At 39.5% G+C, this 18,223-nt stretch overlaps 1 protein-coding gene across 7 annotated transcripts in view; it reads left to right on the forward strand.

Moving 5' to 3' along the window:
* ZNF536 (zinc finger protein 536) overlaps positions 1-18,223 on the forward strand; it is a 343,774-nt gene that overhangs the window by 144,146 nt on the left and 181,405 nt on the right. For all 7 annotated transcript variants that reach the window (XM_032701325.1, XM_032701326.1, XM_032701329.1 and 4 more), the window contains one exon: positions 14,403-16,574. In XM_032701325.1, coding sequence (XP_032557216.1) covers positions 14,405-16,574 — 2,170 coding nt within the window. In that variant the 5' untranslated portion in view covers positions 14,403-14,404. The remainder of the gene's footprint in view (positions 1-14,402; positions 16,575-18,223) is intronic.

Here is an 18,223-nt window from a genome sequence, read left to right on the forward strand (position 1 = left end):
GCTATGATTTTTCTATAGTTCTCAGCCCTTGAAGGCACAATTTAATTTTTCATGTATGCATACTAGCAACGGTAAACACTTGCGAGTGTAAAGAACCTTCTTTAATTAGCTGCACAACAATTAAAGGATTCACAAACTAAATTGAACCCTGTCTCTGTGCTTACTAGCTGAATTCTACCACCTGTCACAACAGCACTTTGTTCAATCTGTTATGCAAAATCATTATAGCAATATAGCTGAGGAAAAAAAAAGAGAAAACAGCAATTATTTCTTACTTTTCTCTTGAATGGGTTATTTTGGGTTATACTGATGTCAGGTTCATTGAAGCTAACCTTTTGAAATCTGTAACAGCATAATACTTATATGGCAGGCTTAGAATAGCTAGAAGAATATTTGTTTTACCCTTTTAAGAGCAAGTGAGGCACATCCTGAAAGTACAGTACTTTCTCTGATCATTTTGAGGATAAAAACCCCACCAAAACTGTGCTAACTCCTGCAGCAGCCTGCTATTGCTCTTTGTCAGACTAAAAAAATGACCACCATTTAATAGTACAACCTATTCTTTTATTATTAAAGCTCATAAGGCAATATGAAAACTAGTTTTAAAGCCCCTGGTTTTCTAGAGTAGGAAGAGCCGCACTTTTAGCTTACCTGTTCTGACTTCTGACATTTGTGATTAGTCTTCAGCTCTTGAAATATAACAAGACATAAATATAAAACTTGAAAATACTGTGCTAACTTTATTTTTCCTTCAAGCAGCAGTGGTTGAAAAAGAAGTTTGTATCTTTACAGAAGAGCCTCACCTCTCATTTGGATTGCACCCCTTCTCCCAAGGTAGCCCAAAGGTTCAGGTGCACAAACACAGGGGGAGTCCTGAATTTGACCTGTTATAGGAGTCAGGCTCCAACTGCTTCTGCAGACCTGGCTTGGGGCATACCAAGCTTCAGGCATCATTTAACCCACTCTGCTTCCTGGCAGGGCAGAAACCCAGTTACCCCCCTCTTCACTAGTCTTCCCATTGATTTTGTGTTGAACAGAGTTGGAGGGCACAGGTGGAAGGTGGAAACTCATTTGCAGCAGTGTGAAAGACCAGCTGAGGGAGGAGGTCTGGCTGCTGGGGAGAAGGTGGGCATGGGGCAAGAAGGATGAGGGCCCACAGCAGTGCATTAGGTTACCTGCCCAGCTGCTCCTTCCTCCAGCTTTTTGCAGGGAGTGATGAGCTGCACCTCAGTGCTCTGACAAGGGCTTCTAATGCTGCTTAAAACTCCCAGTGAAACCAGTAGCGGGTTTTTGCTGTGTAAGGAGTATGAGGCTGCATTTTGAGAGGAAGACCTGTTTACATTTCTCTATTCTGCTGTGACAGCTGACAGGAATGTGCCCAGTGCTGCCAGCTTTCATGTAGGAGAGGCACAGGTACGTTTTGTGTGTATGCTCACCAGAGCTGAGGAGCTGAAAGTGAAGCTGCCTGCTGACAGTTTCCTGAAATCATATCAATAACATATTGTTAGCTCTTGTGATTGAAGCTAAAAGAGTCTGCTGTTGGATAAAGGATACGTGATACGGGCGTTTCATAAGCTAGGGATATAAATGAATAACTCTGCTCATTCACAGTACTTACGTTTTTTACAGTATAATTTTTATACCATTGTCATTTTACAATATTTTTGGAAAATCCAGAAAGAGAACAAAGAAGTTGTTTAATAACACAGTGGGTGTGGTTTTTTTCTAAAAGAGTCACTAGGAAAATAAAAGTCAACAACCAAAAAATTGAGGAAAGACTTCTTTTTTTGTGACTTAAAAAAAAAAAGAAAAAAGAAAAGGAAACTGCAAGGAAGCCTGATACTTTGATTAAGCATTACTTAAATCCTTAGATAATTTTGCACTGAAGTATGAGAAGCCACAATTTGCTGTATACATCTACTTCTTGCTTACTCACATCACATAGGAATAGTTGGTCTATTCTGAAGTAGAAAACTAAGGAGATGAAAATCCTTTTAATTAGAAAGAGAGAGTTAACAATCTCTATATTCAGACGAGTAGGCACAGGGTGTTGGAAATCTGAAACACGAGAGAGTTTCTGCTTGGGCAATGAAACAATATAATTCCCCGAGCAGGGGCTTGGTGTTGGAACTCAGTGCCCTCAGCTTTGGGGCATTTGATGTTCAGTCCTAAATGATGAGGAACCCTCTGATGTCCTATCACAGGTAGTGGGAGCCCACTCACTGCTTCCCATGGCCAGGTCCTTGAAACTGAACCACCAAATCTTTCCCACTCCTTCTCCCTGGATTTTTATTTTGTTGAAATTGCCTGGATTCACACAGGTTTGCAGCAGTGTAAGTTAACACTGGCTGAAGTTTTAGATGAGCTGGAGAAAGTGAGCGCAAACTACTCGTTTGCACAGACTGCTCTAGAAGCTTGAAATAGTTTCACTGAGGGTTCCTTATGTTTGTTTGCATGTTGCATCAAAAGCTCTGGCAGTAAAGGACTCCCTATTAGTCCCTGGTCCTTCTAACAACTGTAGCTGCTCCCAGCCTGCCACAGGACTGAAGCCTCCTGGGATCCTGTCAGTCACTCGAAGGAGTTTGGTCAGAGCTGTACGTGGCCAGAGCTGGCTGCTAAGGATATATTACAGTTAGCAGAGTCCATCTCCCACCTGACTTTGCAACAGTAATTGAACTTGCCAGGGTCTGTCATCCTGTGATTGCATTTATCAGACTTTCTTTGTCAGCTTTGTTGCCACGCTTCTATCACCACTATAGGTTGTCTTATTCGGCCAAGGGCCTGGAATGTTGCAATTAACATCAAAATTATTTAAAGGATTTTTATCCTGCAGATAGCTTTGAAATATGTTATTGTATTTTTATGGCATTCCTCCTCCCCCCTATTTATCTATCTGCTATGTGCCTGCCAAGTTTTCAGTGCCCTTTTTATTAATGATCAAAGCTATTGCACCCAGATAAAACAGAGGTGCCCAAACAGCAGTCAGTGCTCTGCTTGTTGGGATCCTGAAGGTCATGATGCTGTTGCACTTAAATGTATGTCCTGTTTTACCATAACCAGTGCTCACATCTCTGCTTCCTTCGATATGTGCACTGTGTAGCCATTCCCTTTCCTGTACCCGATCCTGCAGTGCAAAGGGAGGAGGAGATGCTCTGTTCCCTTCACAGGCTGTACCTCTCTGCATCTGTGCTCTTGCACGGCAAAGATGAGGCCCTTTTTTCTGGTCACTTGTGTTAACACCATTTTTATTTCCTTGGCATAATTGCAGAACTATTACAACTGTTTTGCACCATTGTTCAGAGGAAAAGGCAGTGTTATTGTGAGGCAGAAAAATATCATTCCAACAGGTAGAGAGAATTTTAAAAGCAAGTGAGAAAATACAGGGAAATACCCCAAATCATTTAGTATAGGCATTCTTGTTTGGGTTGTTTTCCTCCATCCAAAAGAGCAGTGTGATTAGCAGCACTGCACATAGCTTTTTTTTTTTTTTTTGCTTCTCTGCAATGAAATCTAAAAAAGAGTATGTTTTCTGAAGATTTTCTGACCTTGGGGTCGGTCTGATTGTAGCAGCTGAAGAATCAAATTGGGGGTGACTGAGAGGTGCAGTGTCTGGTAACCACACCCTTGTAAATCTGAGCCACTTGTCTCAGTGGAAAAGCAGTTTAGGAGGTACAAGGCGGTCTTAGAGTTACCAGCTCTGCTCTTGTGTTCCTGACAGTGATCAATTAATAAAGTTAAATGACAGCAGCTGTAATATATCAGTAAGAGTACGTGCAGACCAGAACACCAAAGGATAAAAGAGAGTTTGTTTTCTAGTGTTTCATTTTTCTTGAGTGATCATGAAGTACATTTTTTCTATCCCTAGTCTAATTTTGTGTTGTGTTTCCTCATCTGTCTTTTTCCTCTAAATTCTGCACTAAGTTTCTACTTCTTGGGAGACCACAAACACAAGGAGCATTCTGAGCAATGTTTGCTCTATTTTTCCTGCATCCACCTGTCTCCCAGCATCCCTATCTATTTCAGCTGCCTCTTTTACTCCATCTCATAGCACTGAAACTGAGCCTTTCTCAACATTATCCTTTTTCTCCTGGAAATTAGTATTAAAAATGACTCATCGAAGCCACTTGTATCTAAGAGTCATTATGGACATTATGTATTTTCTTTTTGTCACCAAGTCCATGTGTTATAGGGAGAAGAAAAATAAATCAGTTGGGTTGAGGAAAGAGAGAAGACAGAAATTGAAGGTAGAAGGGTTTAAGATCCAAGAATCTCAGTTATTAAAAACCAAAATAACTATCTGTAATATTTTAACCAAAAAGTTTCATGCTGACAGGTTTGTCATGAGTTAAAAACCTCAGTCTTTTCAGCAGTCAATTATGTTTGATAAAAGAAAGCTATCTGGCATACTGGACTAAGCAATGGGAGTCAAGAGTTCTGGATGCTGTTCCTGGCTTCTTTACAGAGGATGAGCCATCTATTTAAGTCAAGATACATGGCAAGCTTTTTTCCTAGATGAGATGTGGAAATGATCCGTTAGGGATACTCATTTCTACGGTGCTGAAATTCTGAAAAACTTGGTCCTTCTCTGGCCTTTTGGAGCACTGAAATTGGGCAAGTTACTTCTGAGTTTTTACCTGTTTCCATCTACGTTATATTAAAATGTTGATTGTTTCTGTGCCCATCAGAGAAATATTCAGAAAATGTCTAAGCCTCTTCTCTGATTGCATTGATCACAGTGTGCTTTGATGATCCACGATGCTGGGGGCATTTAGAGAATACCATGGTGGAAGTAACTGCTGGGGATGTTGAATGCTGATGGGAAGGAGGAACTTAAACCTTTCCACATTTCTAGTGGGGCCCTTTATGCTTTTCATGGGGGCAACTTTTTTTTGATGTTGGTTTCTCTTAAATATAGTGACCTTGAAGAATGGAATAATTTATTTTTTAGTTATCTCTATATTCTTTCCTCTCCTTTCTTCCCAGTTCAATATCATTGGAAATAAAACAAATGCAGTTGTATTATATATGCATTTGAGAGTATGTACTGTCACATTTGTTCTCTTTCATGTGCGACAGGTTATGCAAGGTTTAATATATTAATCTTTCTTTTTGCTTAAAACATTTCCTTAGGCACGTAGTTTCTGTGTTGATGTCATCACAGGTAGCCCATATGCTTGGTGATGCATTGTTTTGTCTACAGTCTAACTCAATAGTATGCAATTTGGAGCAGCCTTAATTATCCTACAAACCATTTTGTGATAATGAAACCAAATACGGTGTAGACTTGGCTGACATCTCTGTGATATTATTTGGCACACTAAATATTTCTGTTTCAAATATAAATTGGTTACTGCTTTTTCAAAATATGCATTCTATTAATTAAATGTATACTTGAGACATCTTTCCCCCCACCCCGCCCCTCAAGCTGTTATAAGTATTCTCTTGTTCCTTGTTCTGTGTGCAGATAGGGTTGGATATGGACTCTGATTTAACAAAAAATAGGGTAACCTTGTGGTCTTTAAGTCCTACAACTACAGTTGAGTGTGCAGTGCCTTTCCATATAACTAGGTCTTTTGTTCCACTAGAGAAAATTACTTAATTTGTTAGAGAGCTTTTTTTTCTTAAAGGTTTAATGGTAACAGTCTTTACCTGATAGACCTGGGATTGCAGGGAGATGGTTAATGTGAATTAAAGGATCTCTGTGACACAGGACTGAAGGACAGAATTACGTTGTTGTCGTTGTTGGCAATCCCACTCGTGCAATTTAATTTCTCATTTTGCATAAAGTTTAAGGAAAAGTCTAATTGGATCATATACATCTTTTTGAAACTCTCTTTATTCAGGGATGTTCTGTTTATGCATTTTCACTGGTAAGTGTGTGTCTTTGTCCCTTGAAATCCATCTATTTATTGCAGTGACACCTACTGCTGAGAGAGCTGATCCGCAACAGGATCGGTTACTGTTAAACTTGGCCAACAAGCAGTTCATGACTCAACCAGCAGATGTTTCTGTGGCTCAGGTCAAAGGGAACTTATGGACTCGGGGTTTTTTTCTTTGCTCCTAGCATTAAGTGCCAGGAAAGTCAACACTAGGTACAGACAGTTGACCTGACCAGTAGCAGGAGGAACTGAACTAGGGCCCTGAGGATCTGCAAAGACCAAAGCATTAGTCTGTTGAGCCACTGTGCTGGCTACAGTCCAGCAGTTTCAGACAACTGACTATCTGATTGCATGCCTGGATTTTAGTAATGATTTTACATACTTATTTGATGATTTGTATCCAAGCTTATGCTCCTGACAGGTGCCCTTGTGAACAAAATCTCTCTGGGCTATCACATTAGAATATTTCAGTCAATCATACTTTGATCTTTGGGACATATGTGCATTTGACATTATATTTAGTTGTGCACAAAATCTGAGTCTAAGCCTTTGTGAAATGAAAATAAAATCATCAACCCAGCATTATAGTTTTGGATTTAAATTGTTTCAAACTCTGCTTTGAGTTCTGCGGTCTTAACTCTTCTTGCTTGATCTCTTTGTAATTGGTTCAGAGGGCCTGATCCTCCTGTCCTCACTCAGCTCAAATGCTCTGCTTTGTATCTGGAACTTGCCTGTGTGAGGAACGCAGGATTAATAGGGTCAACATTATGTTTCTTTTAATATTATATAATGGGTTAGAGTATTACAGACTTCCAGCGCAGTGCAGTGTCCTCAGATAAGAATAGGAGATTCAGACCCCATTTCATGCTGTAAAAATGACAAAAAATGAAACCATAAATATGCTTTGCAAAGTCTTCCAGGCATTTTATTATTTTATTTGTACTGTGTGATGGTAAAGTGGATTGTTAAAAGCTTAATTTTAAGGTTTCTTCAATCTGATGTATGCCAGTTAGATTAATTAAAGTGAATGATCAGATAGGAGCTACAGGAGATTGATCAAATTGGAGAGGGTTTAATCAGTTGTATACATTCCAAATTACATGAAAATAACAAATTTACTGTTAAAAATGCTGTTTCTAAAGTAACAGCAGCTTTAGTTTAATGAAGCATTCCCCAAATAAGACTCCAATTTGAATTTTGGTATCACTCTTACCTTACTTTTATCATCAGGAGATCACTAGGAAAAAAATAAAATAAAATAGAATGAGAATCAATGTTTATAAGCTAAAAAATAATGATCCCAGATGCAACCAGTGCCTGGAAAAAAAAAGTCAGGATTTTTTTTTTTTTTAATCTACTGAACTTTCAGTACCAATTATTTATCTTTCTCTTCTTTGGATCTGACTTCTTAAGTATATGCAAGTGAAATAGAATAAATAAGAAGGAAAACAGACTTTGCTAAGTCACATGCAAAGTAGCAATAAATCAAACAGCTTGTCTGCATTCTTCTAATCTTTCTGTTCTAATCTGTGAGTGAGATTTATAAATGACCTCTCCTCTCCTCTCTGCTCATCTTCCTAGATTGTGATCACAAACAGTTCACAGTCCTCCACTCCATGGGTGCTACCAACCAAAGGCTGTTCTAGGGATTTATCTTCTAGTGATCAGTTATCAGCCCCAAGCACTGTGCTAACTAGAAACTACCCTACAGATGTAACAGGTATTTTAGAAAGCAACTGTCTTCCCAGCTCGGAGTGAAAGCAGTAGAGCCTCAGCAAACAATTTTCTGTCTGCTAACGACTTTTGAAACTTCAAAATCCCTCTGCTAACCCTTCTTTAAGACATAAAAACTGTTGTGGAATGAGTTGGCTCTGTTGTTAGTAAAGGAGTACTTTGTTTTGGAATCAATAAGCAGCTTGTTTAAATATCAGCACTACAAAGCAGCTATAGTTTTGTCAGATGCCTTCCCGGCTCCCCCCTGCGTGGTCCCACACGGCCGGGTGCTGGAAGATGGGTGTTCCTGGGAGGCTCCAGCCCCGACCTCGGGGATCCAACTGGGACTGGAGGAGCTGCTCAGTGCAGCATCACCCAGGACTCTCTATGCACTGTGCTCGACTTCTGCTTCAACACAGCTTTTAGCTTTGAGAAGGTACAGATGCTTTGTAGTAACTACAACACTTAAACGTGCTAAAGTGACTAATGGTAAAAACAAATTACCAAGCTGGCCTTAATAATACTAAAATAAAAACAAATAGATAGGACACATTACCAGTAGGCCAACATGATTGTTTTGTTGGGGTTTTTTTGTTGGTTTGTTTTTTTTTTTTTAAGACATTGTTACACTCCAGAAACCATACATTTCCCTAATACAATTATATTATACCCCAAGGAACAGGACACCTACATAAGGAAAAAAAAAAAAAAAAAAAAAAAGGAAAACTCCAATGAACTCGATGCAAATACCCTATTTTACATAAGTAAAATGAGAATAGAGTCTGGCCTAATGTTTATTTCATTTTATCAGATTGGATAATGCTGTCCTGGTGGCATTAAATACAGCTGATCTCTTGCCTCCCCTTCCGTGCACACATGTTTTTGTTAAAATATAACTATTTACATCTATGTCTCTTAGTATTGCCTACAAATCAGTCAAAGAAGAATAGGTCATCTATCCTGCCCTACTGTTTATATATTAATCATCTGGCAAATAAACCGCTCAGTATCCTACCCACCTCAGTAATATTTGTGATGTAATTTGTTTGGATGCCCAAATGTCACCAGCGTTGATTGTAAGAGATGAAAAAAATGTACTTGCTCAGCACACCAAGCTCTGGGCTAAAATGTAAGCATGAAATCTCTGGTTTATTTTTGTAATAATGTTTACAGCTGTTTAATGACCCTGAAAGGGTTCAGTAGTCTGGTGTTCTGTATTTCTTAACAGGAGTGTATTATGCTTATAACAGCCTTAGTTCAACTGTTTCAGCTACAACAATAAGAACAATATTTAATAAAAATTCAATATATATTCTGAAGGTTCTCAGCAATACCTGTTTACGAGTTGCTAAGAACTGAAGCATTCTGTATTGGAGTATTTAGAATTTGTCAATGGACCACAAGATAATGTAGATATATGTGAATTTTTCTAGCTGGAAAGATAAATACCAGGTCTATATTCTGAAAGCATAAGTAACAGTGTGTGTAGCTCTAACTGCTTAGAGGATCAAGGCCAGAGCGAGCTTGTCGTTTAAACACGTGAGCTTGTAAAGCATTACTTTGCTTACTGAACTGTAAATCTTTTAACTAACCTAATCTAAGCTATAATAACAGCACAACAGTGGTTTTAAAATGACTGTTTTCTCTACAGCAGTGAAGAGGGAAAAGCTTTAGTGTGTGTGTGTCCAGCAGGAATGAACAGGTGTAAATAAGAGCTGAATTTGGTCCATCTGTTTCCAAAGATAACAGGTGTGTGTCTGCACATATGTGTCTGTATACAGATATACGTGTGTCTGCATATGTTTACATGTGTGTGTAGACACAGATTCATCTTTAAACTCTTTCATTCTATTTGCCATATTTTTTTCCCTCTGTTTCCAGCAAGAGGAAGCTGAGCTTCTCGTATTACATTAATGTAGTTGTGATGACAGGCATTTCTGGTGTCATAATTGGTTTTAAATTCCAGTAATCCATTTCAAATAGTTAAATAAAATCTGTGTGTTCAATTGAAATGGCTAAAGTCAGAACTTTCGTTATTGATATCACAGGAAATAGTCTTGAGGGCAAAAATGTGAGTGAAATCAAAATAACTATTAGTATCATCAAAGGGACTTGAATGGCTCACTGTACCTTCATGTAGGAGATGAGAGAGTATTTTTATAACATATGTATACCATTGTGAATTTTATAAGCTGAGTGCCCTCCTCACAGGGGCAGGAAACCACACACCCCAGCACGGTGATGGCTGGTATGGTGGTCCCTGAGGGTGCTCCTGCCCTGCCCTGAGCAGTGTGAACCAGCTGGGTTGTAGCCTGTGTGTGTAGCAGGGTGAGGCTGGGACTTTTTGGCTGGAGCAGCTTGCTTGGGCAAGAGCTGAGGGTTTGTTTAGGTTAGGAAGGGCAGCCTGTAACAAGTCCTGATACCAACACGCTCTGTACGGTGCCATGTCTTGAGGGACACTGTCTTTAGAAAACATTTGAGATAATTAAAGGTCAGAAATTCTACTACATAAACTTCAACAAACATATTTTGAATTTCTTAACGATCTCAAATTTGATTTGCAGTTCATTTTGTAAACATTTGTTAACTACTGAGAACATTGTGCTTCTGTTCCCAGTGCGAGCGATGGCAAAACATTCTGTGCTTTCCTTATAGGAAAGATCAGAATCATGAAAAAAAATGTAATAGGCTATATATTTAAAAATTGAAAGCTAGATGCTTTTTCTATTATGGAGCATCACAGCAGCACTTATAAATGGACATTTCCAGATTTTTTTATTCTTGGGCAAACAAGAAGGGCAAGTCATAATGAAGTAAGATGGTGTGCAAAAGTATTTATTTTGTCAAAATTACAAACTGATTATCTGTTGAAAGCTAAATTTCAGTGAAGTCCATTCAGGTTGTTTTTTTTTTTGTTTGGTTAGTTGTTTTTTTTTTTGTATTTTTGGCATTTAGTTATTGAGGCAGAATGGATACAGTAAAATGGCACTTCAGGCCAGTCTGAGGAGGATGGTTGTGGGTTTAGGGAAGTCCATGGGGAGGCAGAAGGACTGTAGGCTGTGGACATGTCTGTGATGCAGAAGCCCCCCTGCACCTCCTGGGTGTTGTGGAGAGCAGCCAGGGAGCAGTCCTAGGCCACGGGGAGAAGCTGTGCAATGACCACCTTGACACCAAGGTGGGTACCATGAACTGCACGAGGCTCAGTGGGGAATGAAAGCTCCTTACCCCACCTGGTGTAACCCTGTCTGGTCATATATATAGACAGGGATGATGGATAAAGAGGGGGAGAATGAAATTGCTAATTCTTTTTAAGGGATATTAGGCAAGTTAGATTGAATTATCTAATTCATAGTGGAATAATGGATGAGAATGAGTTGTTTCTGTCTTTCATGTGGATACAAGATGAGATTTTGGTAGGTTTTGCTGTGAGAGGCCTGAAGAGTACCAAGAGTGATTTACATGAGAGCTGAACAGCAGCAGGTTCCCTGTGTTCAGAAATGCAGTAACTTGGCATTGCAGGAGGAGGAATTTCACTCTAAATGCCATGGTTATACTTTGCAATGAAATTGAGTTGGAGTGAGGAAAAGAGGAGACAATTCAGAGGCAGGAACAGGATTACCAGAAGCTGGGGCAGGTAAGGGTGGGAATGCAGTTTAATGGAAGAACTGTAGTGTTTGAGATTGTGGTAACTGGATCTCAGAGACTGCACAGCTGATGGGAGTGGGCAGCATTCAGAGCTGGTTATTGCTCACTAAGCAGAGGCTTTGCTGACCTTTCTGCATATTTAATCAAAAATATATAAAATTTCCTATGCCAGAAGATCAATGTGTGGGGTTCAGGCTCCCCCAACTTGATAAAAATTATTAGTCTTTAAATAAAAAATATGGATTTGGTATTCTTCTTGATTTTTTTTTTTTACTCATTCTGTCTATATTCTACATTATACGTGTCTGTATGTTTTTGAAAGACAGAAAATAGAAAAAAGGAAAAATTGGATGACATTATCAGGTTCCAGCTACAACTGCTGTTCTTACTTTATTAAAGTTATCTTTGAAAAAGAGGCACTGAATAACTAAAATCTCAACCATAACTCCCCACCCCAATCTAAATAACTGTACATTTGAACTGATGCTTAGGGTTAAACATCAAAATTAATAAATTCCACTGGGATCTGTCAGCATTTCCAAACTTCGATAGAGCATAAAATGCTAGAATTAACTACCCAAACCTTTCTGAGCACATAAAGGCACCAGTTCCTACTGAGATCAACTGAAAAAATGAAATTCAGACTGCATTTTTCAAGCTGTTACAGAATAATGACAATTCACAAAGACTTTTCTAGACCCTCTTCAATGTATGTATATGTCTGCACATGCTATGCATTTCTTGAATTTTTGTGTTCTTGTTTGCCAACATGCCTTGTTTTAAGCATGGTAGGGAGAAATAACACCCATGGTATGTGGAATCCAGACAGAAAGTAGATTCTTGTTTGGGGGTTTTTCTTGTGTTGCTTTTTGGGAGGTTTTTTGTTGCCTTTTTTTTTTTTTTTAAGAAGTGCGTAGGCAGATACTCAAAATTTCAGTCAACTTCAGGCGATGACAGACCTAAGCAGGACAACTCTTAAGTTGTTTAGTTAATCCTTTTGAACATGAAATTTGTTTTGTTCTGAAAGTTAAGCAAACTTTCAAAAATTAAAAAAATTGTTTGTGTGTACTCACATTTTGAATGATTGTGGTCTGCTGCACAGAAAACTTGCATAGCAACTAAGAATTTTCTTTGTTTGCTACATGGCCTTGGGTGAACACCTGGCTTGATTATGCTTCCCTACCTTTGGAAATCAGATACTGCAAGCTAAACATAAGTGTGGTCCTTCTCTAAACTTGATCTCTTTCGTATTTTTACAAATAATAACATTGACAATGATGGGTCCCCAACAGAAGACCTGAATCTGTTAAATTTTGAAAAAGATCTGCTTTATGTCTGAGCAAAATTGTGTAGCTCATATTCATCTTTAATACACATGAATATACACTTCCCTCTACTTACAAGATCTGCATTGTGTCACAACTTCAGTCATCCTGTCAGGACCAAATAGGTTTCCTCTCAAGGATCTCCCATGGTTTTTTCTTTTAGACCCCTGGTCCTGCTAATACTTAATCACGTGTGGAACTTTGCTTTCAAGAGTCACCCTTTGAAGTCTTCTGGACTACTCTCACGAGCACAATTACATGCATTTTAAGTATGTGCCAGATTTGGACCTTGAATTGTCTATCAAGTGGCCACTATGAATCTGTGTGAGGAATGGTGTCCACCTGGAGTATGCCTGTAGCCTTTGTAGAAGGAGTAGTGAATAAATGCTTTTAGCTAAAGCCAAACAGAAGGTTGATCAAATTAATTTTTTAATAACGTATAGAATTCAGTAGTTTTTTGAGTGAATTAAGTGTCAAATCACTCCACTGAATAACAAAAATCTTAATTATGTTATAATATAACCTTATAGCATCATACAGTTTGAGAGTTAGTTATGTGAAACTTTATATTTTAAATAGACTTTTATAGATACATTATGTCTGTATGGAGTAGAGAAGTGGCAAGGATAGATTATTGTGGACAATTATGCAGACCAGAACAGAGCACTTGTGTTTAGCAAACAGCTTTGAATTCTAATTTTCTGCAATATACATAGTGTAGGTACCATTTGTAGTCATTACTGTGTATTAGGAAAGTTATTAAAATTCTTAAACTTGTTGAGGCTTTCCACAACACCTTCCCCAGATTTTAATTGGTTTTATCTAGTTCCATAAGAGAGCTCTTTAAAACAAATCAAAGTGTCTTAAAGCACATGTCTTACCCGCCGAAGGACAGAGATATTCCTTCTATAATCTGGCAAGTTTTCCTAAGAACAGAAATCTGAAGGTTCTCAACAACGAATTAAAAGACTTGGCAGAAGATAATTTATGTGCCTTTTGATGGGCTCAGTTTCAAAATGACAAAATAACAATGTTTTGTAACAGAAGGGTTAAATCTTAATCTCAGAGGTTTACAAAGCTGCTAGTCGCAGTCTCCTTAAAATTTAATATACCTCGTTAATGCTTACTTGCAAACACTGAAGGATTTTTATGATTATAATCATGTGTTACAGCACCTAGTACTGTTTCTAAGCAGCATACTAATCAGCTTAATGAGATATTACTGCACTTTTTGTTGACTAAAGCAAAATCCCTTTTATTGTTCTAAAGCTTGTCCTTTATTTTTTCCCAAAACATTATCTTGTTTTATTGTACACCAGTAAATATCATACCATCGGTTTTTTGTCAAATCATAAAACTATCTTTCTCATTGTAGAATGTGTAATATATTGAATATGGTTAATGGAACCGAAAGTTACAAATGGATTTCTATTTTGGTGGGTTTTTTTTTTTTTTTGCTGGCTTTTCTAATGAAAATGGGAGAGATACATAAGATTTCTTTTTCTATAGATTTAGAAACGCAGACAGGTGCAGTTTCACAAGAAAAAGGACAAGGGAGGTGGTAAAAACCTTTGCCCCTTCTGTAATAATTAGGTTTTGAAATTGTAGCATATTTTAAAATAGCAATTAATAGTTCTTGGTAAACATGCAGAATGATGAAAGTACATGTATGGTCACAATTGTGTAGCACAGTTGGCATTTAATACACTTTTAATTGTTTTTACTCTAATTCCTTTGCATTATTATGAGTAGGTGACACATAAAACACAAATTGCACGTCAGTGATTCAATGCTTGTAACTCTTTCACAGTCTGAATCTAAACTATCTTCTGATTTTCAGAGATGGAAGAAGCTAGTTTGTGCCTTGGTGTTTCTTCAGCTGTGCCAGAAGCTGACGCCCATCTCAACAGCACCATACTCAATGGGCAATATTCAATGAGTCAGAAGCTGCACCAGATCACTTCCCAGCTCAGCCATGCCTTCCCGGAGCTCCAGAACAGGCAGAATCCGGAGGAGAAGGCATCAGTGCCGCTAGAAGACAAAAGCCACATGTCCATAGCAAACCAGCCCATCAGCAGTCAGATGGCCCTGTTGGCAAACCAGCTCAATAGAGAGGTGGATACCAGTTTGAATGGGCGTGTGGATCTGCAGCAGTTTTTAAATGGACAGAACCTGGGGATTATGTCTCAGATGAGCGACATAGAGGATGATGCCAGGAAAAACAGAAAGTACCCGTGTCCCCTCTGTGGGAAACGCTTTCGATTTAACAGCATCCTGTCGCTACACATGCGAACTCATACTGGAGAGAAACCATTTAAGTGTCCCTACTGTGACCACAGAGCAGCTCAAAAAGGCAACCTGAAGATACACCTGCGTACTCACAAGCTTGGAAACCTCGGCAAAGGTCGTGGAAGAGTCCGAGAAGAAAACAGACTTTTACACGAGCTGGAGGAGAGAGCAATTCTTCGGGACAAACAGATGAAGAGCAGCCTCTTGCAGCCACGACCTGATGTGAAGGCACAGCAGCACACCCAGCCAATGCCGCTCGCAAACTGTAACTTGTCTGTGCCACCTAATCACAGCACACCTGATATTTCAAACCCTGTTCCCTCTCCAAAGCCAGTCAGTGTCCAGGAGGAAGTTGTTGCTCAGACAGCGGGGTTCAGATGCACGTTTTGCAAAGGCAAGTTTAAGAAGAGAGAAGAGCTGGACAGGCACATAAGGATCCTGCACAAGCCTTACAAGTGCACCCTGTGTGACTTTGCCGCCTCGCAGGAGGAGGAGCTGATTAGCCACGTGGAGAAGGCTCACATAACTGCAGAGTCAGCACAGGGCCAGGGCTCCAACGGGAATGGGGAGCAATCCACCAACGAGTTTCGCTGCGAGGTGTGTGGCCAAGTGTTTAGCCAAGCCTGGTTCCTAAAAGGCCACATGAGAAAGCACAAGGATTCCTTTGAACACTGCTGTCAGATCTGTGGGAGGCGATTCAAAGAGCCTTGGTTTCTTAAAAATCACATGAAAGTTCACCTGAATAAGTTATCTGTAAAGAACAAATCTCCTAATGATCCCGAAGTACCTGTCTCCATCAGCAGCATGTCCCAGGAAGCTCATGCAAACTTGTATTCAAGATATCTGTCATGTTTGCAGAGTGGGTTTCTTCCTCCTGACAAAGCAAGTTTAAGTGAACAAAATCAGATCTATAACAAAGGAGACATGCCCATGAAAGAGAAAGAAGTTTTGGGGAAGCTCCTTTCACCCATTTCTGGCATTGGCCACAGTATTGCTGAAGGGGATAAACATTCTTTATTGGGCTGTCTCAATCTGGTGCCTCCTCTGAAATCCAGCTGTATAGAAAGGTTACAAGCTGCCGCCAAAGCAGCAGAGATGGATCCAGTAAACAGCTATCAGGCCTGGCAGCTTATGGCAAGGGGAATGGCCATGGAACATGGCTTTTTGTCTAAAGAGCAGCAGATACAGCGCAGCCACGAAGACACTTTGGCAAATGCTGGAGTTATGTTTGATAAGGAGAAGCGGGAGTATGTGTTAGTAGGAGCAGATGGCTCTAAGCAGAAAATGCCTGCTGATTTGGTTCACAGCACTAAAATGGGCAATCAGAGAGACTTGCCAAACAAACTAGACCCTTTAGAAGGCAGTAGAGATTTTTTGTCACATGGTATGAACCAGGGACTCGATTACAACTTACAAAGTCATGGAAACGTGAAAGAAAAGCCAACTGAATGCCCGGACTGCGGAAGGGTTTTTAGAACATACCACCAAGTGGTCGTTCACTCCAGGGTCCACAAAAGAGACAGGAAAGGAGACGATGAAATAATTCAAGGTAGCCTCGATGAGCGACGTGGGTCTGGCAGTGATCAAGAGTCTCAGTCTGTCAGCAGGTCGACAACACCAGGGTCCTCTAACATTACTGAAGAAAGCGGAGTAGGTGGGGGTCTCTCGCAGACGGGGAGTGCCCAGGAGGACAGCCCACATCCTTCCTCACCCTCCTCTTCAGGTATGATAACTTCTGCTTCCCTCTCTGTGCTGAAAGCTTCATAGCTATATTTGAAATCACAGCAGCAAAGGAGTTTATGTGTTCTCTTGTTAGGTCGTTTCCTAGCAGTCCACGGGGACATGGTGTTATTTGCCAGAACATCTGTGTTTGGGTTCCCGCAATGCCTTCGAGGTTAATTCTTGGCTCACCCTTTTCTCTCTCCAAGGGCAGGTTTTCCAGCCTTTCAGCTGTCACCTCTGCCACCCCACCGGCAGCAGTGTGCAGGGTCTGTGCAGCCACCAATGGCAATGTCGCTTCCAGGGCCTCTCCCTCCAGGTTTTGGAAGGTGTTTTTTGTCTCCTCTTCTATTCACGGTGCCTCTCTTGCAGATCTTTCCATGTCCTTCACGTAAAAGGGTGAGGAAAGATGCCTCTGAGCTGTAGTTAATAAATAGTGTGTTGGCTAACCTCTCTGATTGCCCCTAGTCTGACAACCACGTCACTTGCTTAGCTGAGAGATGTCCTTGTACCTGGCCACTGGACTGATTAAAAAGAGATTCAGAAATACAAATGACTAACCTTTTGACAATCTTTTAACTTATGTGCAGATTTTAACATGTATGAAGCCTTCTGCTTAATTCACATCTATTTGAAAGTACAAGAAAAATAGAAATTGGACTGAAACATTTTAATTGCATTGTATGTCATGTTAACTTGCTGTGTATAAATAGCAAAGCAGATAATATTTCATTGGAGATGTCTATAAAATATTGAGCTTCCTGGTACAATTTTTAAAGTTACTAGCCTACGACTGCTGAAATAAAATCTGCAAGTAATAACAGGTAAGATTTCTGGCCTCATGTATATTTCCAAAGTCACTTACTAATGGATAGTAAATTGAAAGTTATATCTTTAGCCCTTTATAAAGAAAGCACCTCACTAATACTGTAATCATTTTGCAAGCCTAACAACAGAGGAAATCATGCCATAACAAATACTCTGTTACTAATAGCAACATTGATTTCTGCAATCAGCCATTAAGTCTAGAAAATGAAAGACAGTTTGAGGTACCTTAAGGCATTACATTGCCCACTGTTAAAGAGCTGGTAGCAGGCTGTTGAGGGTAATTCTTTCTATTCCCCCCCCCCCCCCCCCCCGCCAGTTTCGATAAATATTTTAGTATTGGAGGCAATTCACTGTTACAGTTATTAAGTATATGCCAGTTTACTTTTGTTGTTCTTGTCATGCTCCAGTATACTCTACTTCTGAGGCCAAATTAATATAAAAATAAAATGTTGGTTTGCTGGCTTATTACAAACCAGTAAAGAAATTGTTAAGACACATAAATCTGCAGTCCACATTCCACAGATTCCTATAGTACTTAATGCTGTTGTTTAAATACCCATGAAACACACTGTCTACTCTTAGAGTCATAGCCTCGTTTACAATTTATTACTGGTGAGACACATTAGAAAAGTCTATGTAGGAACAAGGGTAACAGGCAAGAGCTAATTTCATACTATATATAGTTGTTGAGATTGTTTTAAGAGGATTGAAAATATGTCAGGATGAAGAAGATTATTTTTCTAACTTTCACTTTTAAAAATCCTACACATCTGTGGGGGTTGGGAAACAATCCTCTCTATTATAAGAAGTGTCACTTTTGTTTTG

Source organism: Chiroxiphia lanceolata, chromosome 13 (assembly GCF_009829145.1).
Source record: "Chiroxiphia lanceolata isolate bChiLan1 chromosome 13, bChiLan1.pri, whole genome shotgun sequence".
Lineage (NCBI taxonomy): Eukaryota > Metazoa > Chordata > Aves > Passeriformes > Pipridae > Chiroxiphia > Chiroxiphia lanceolata.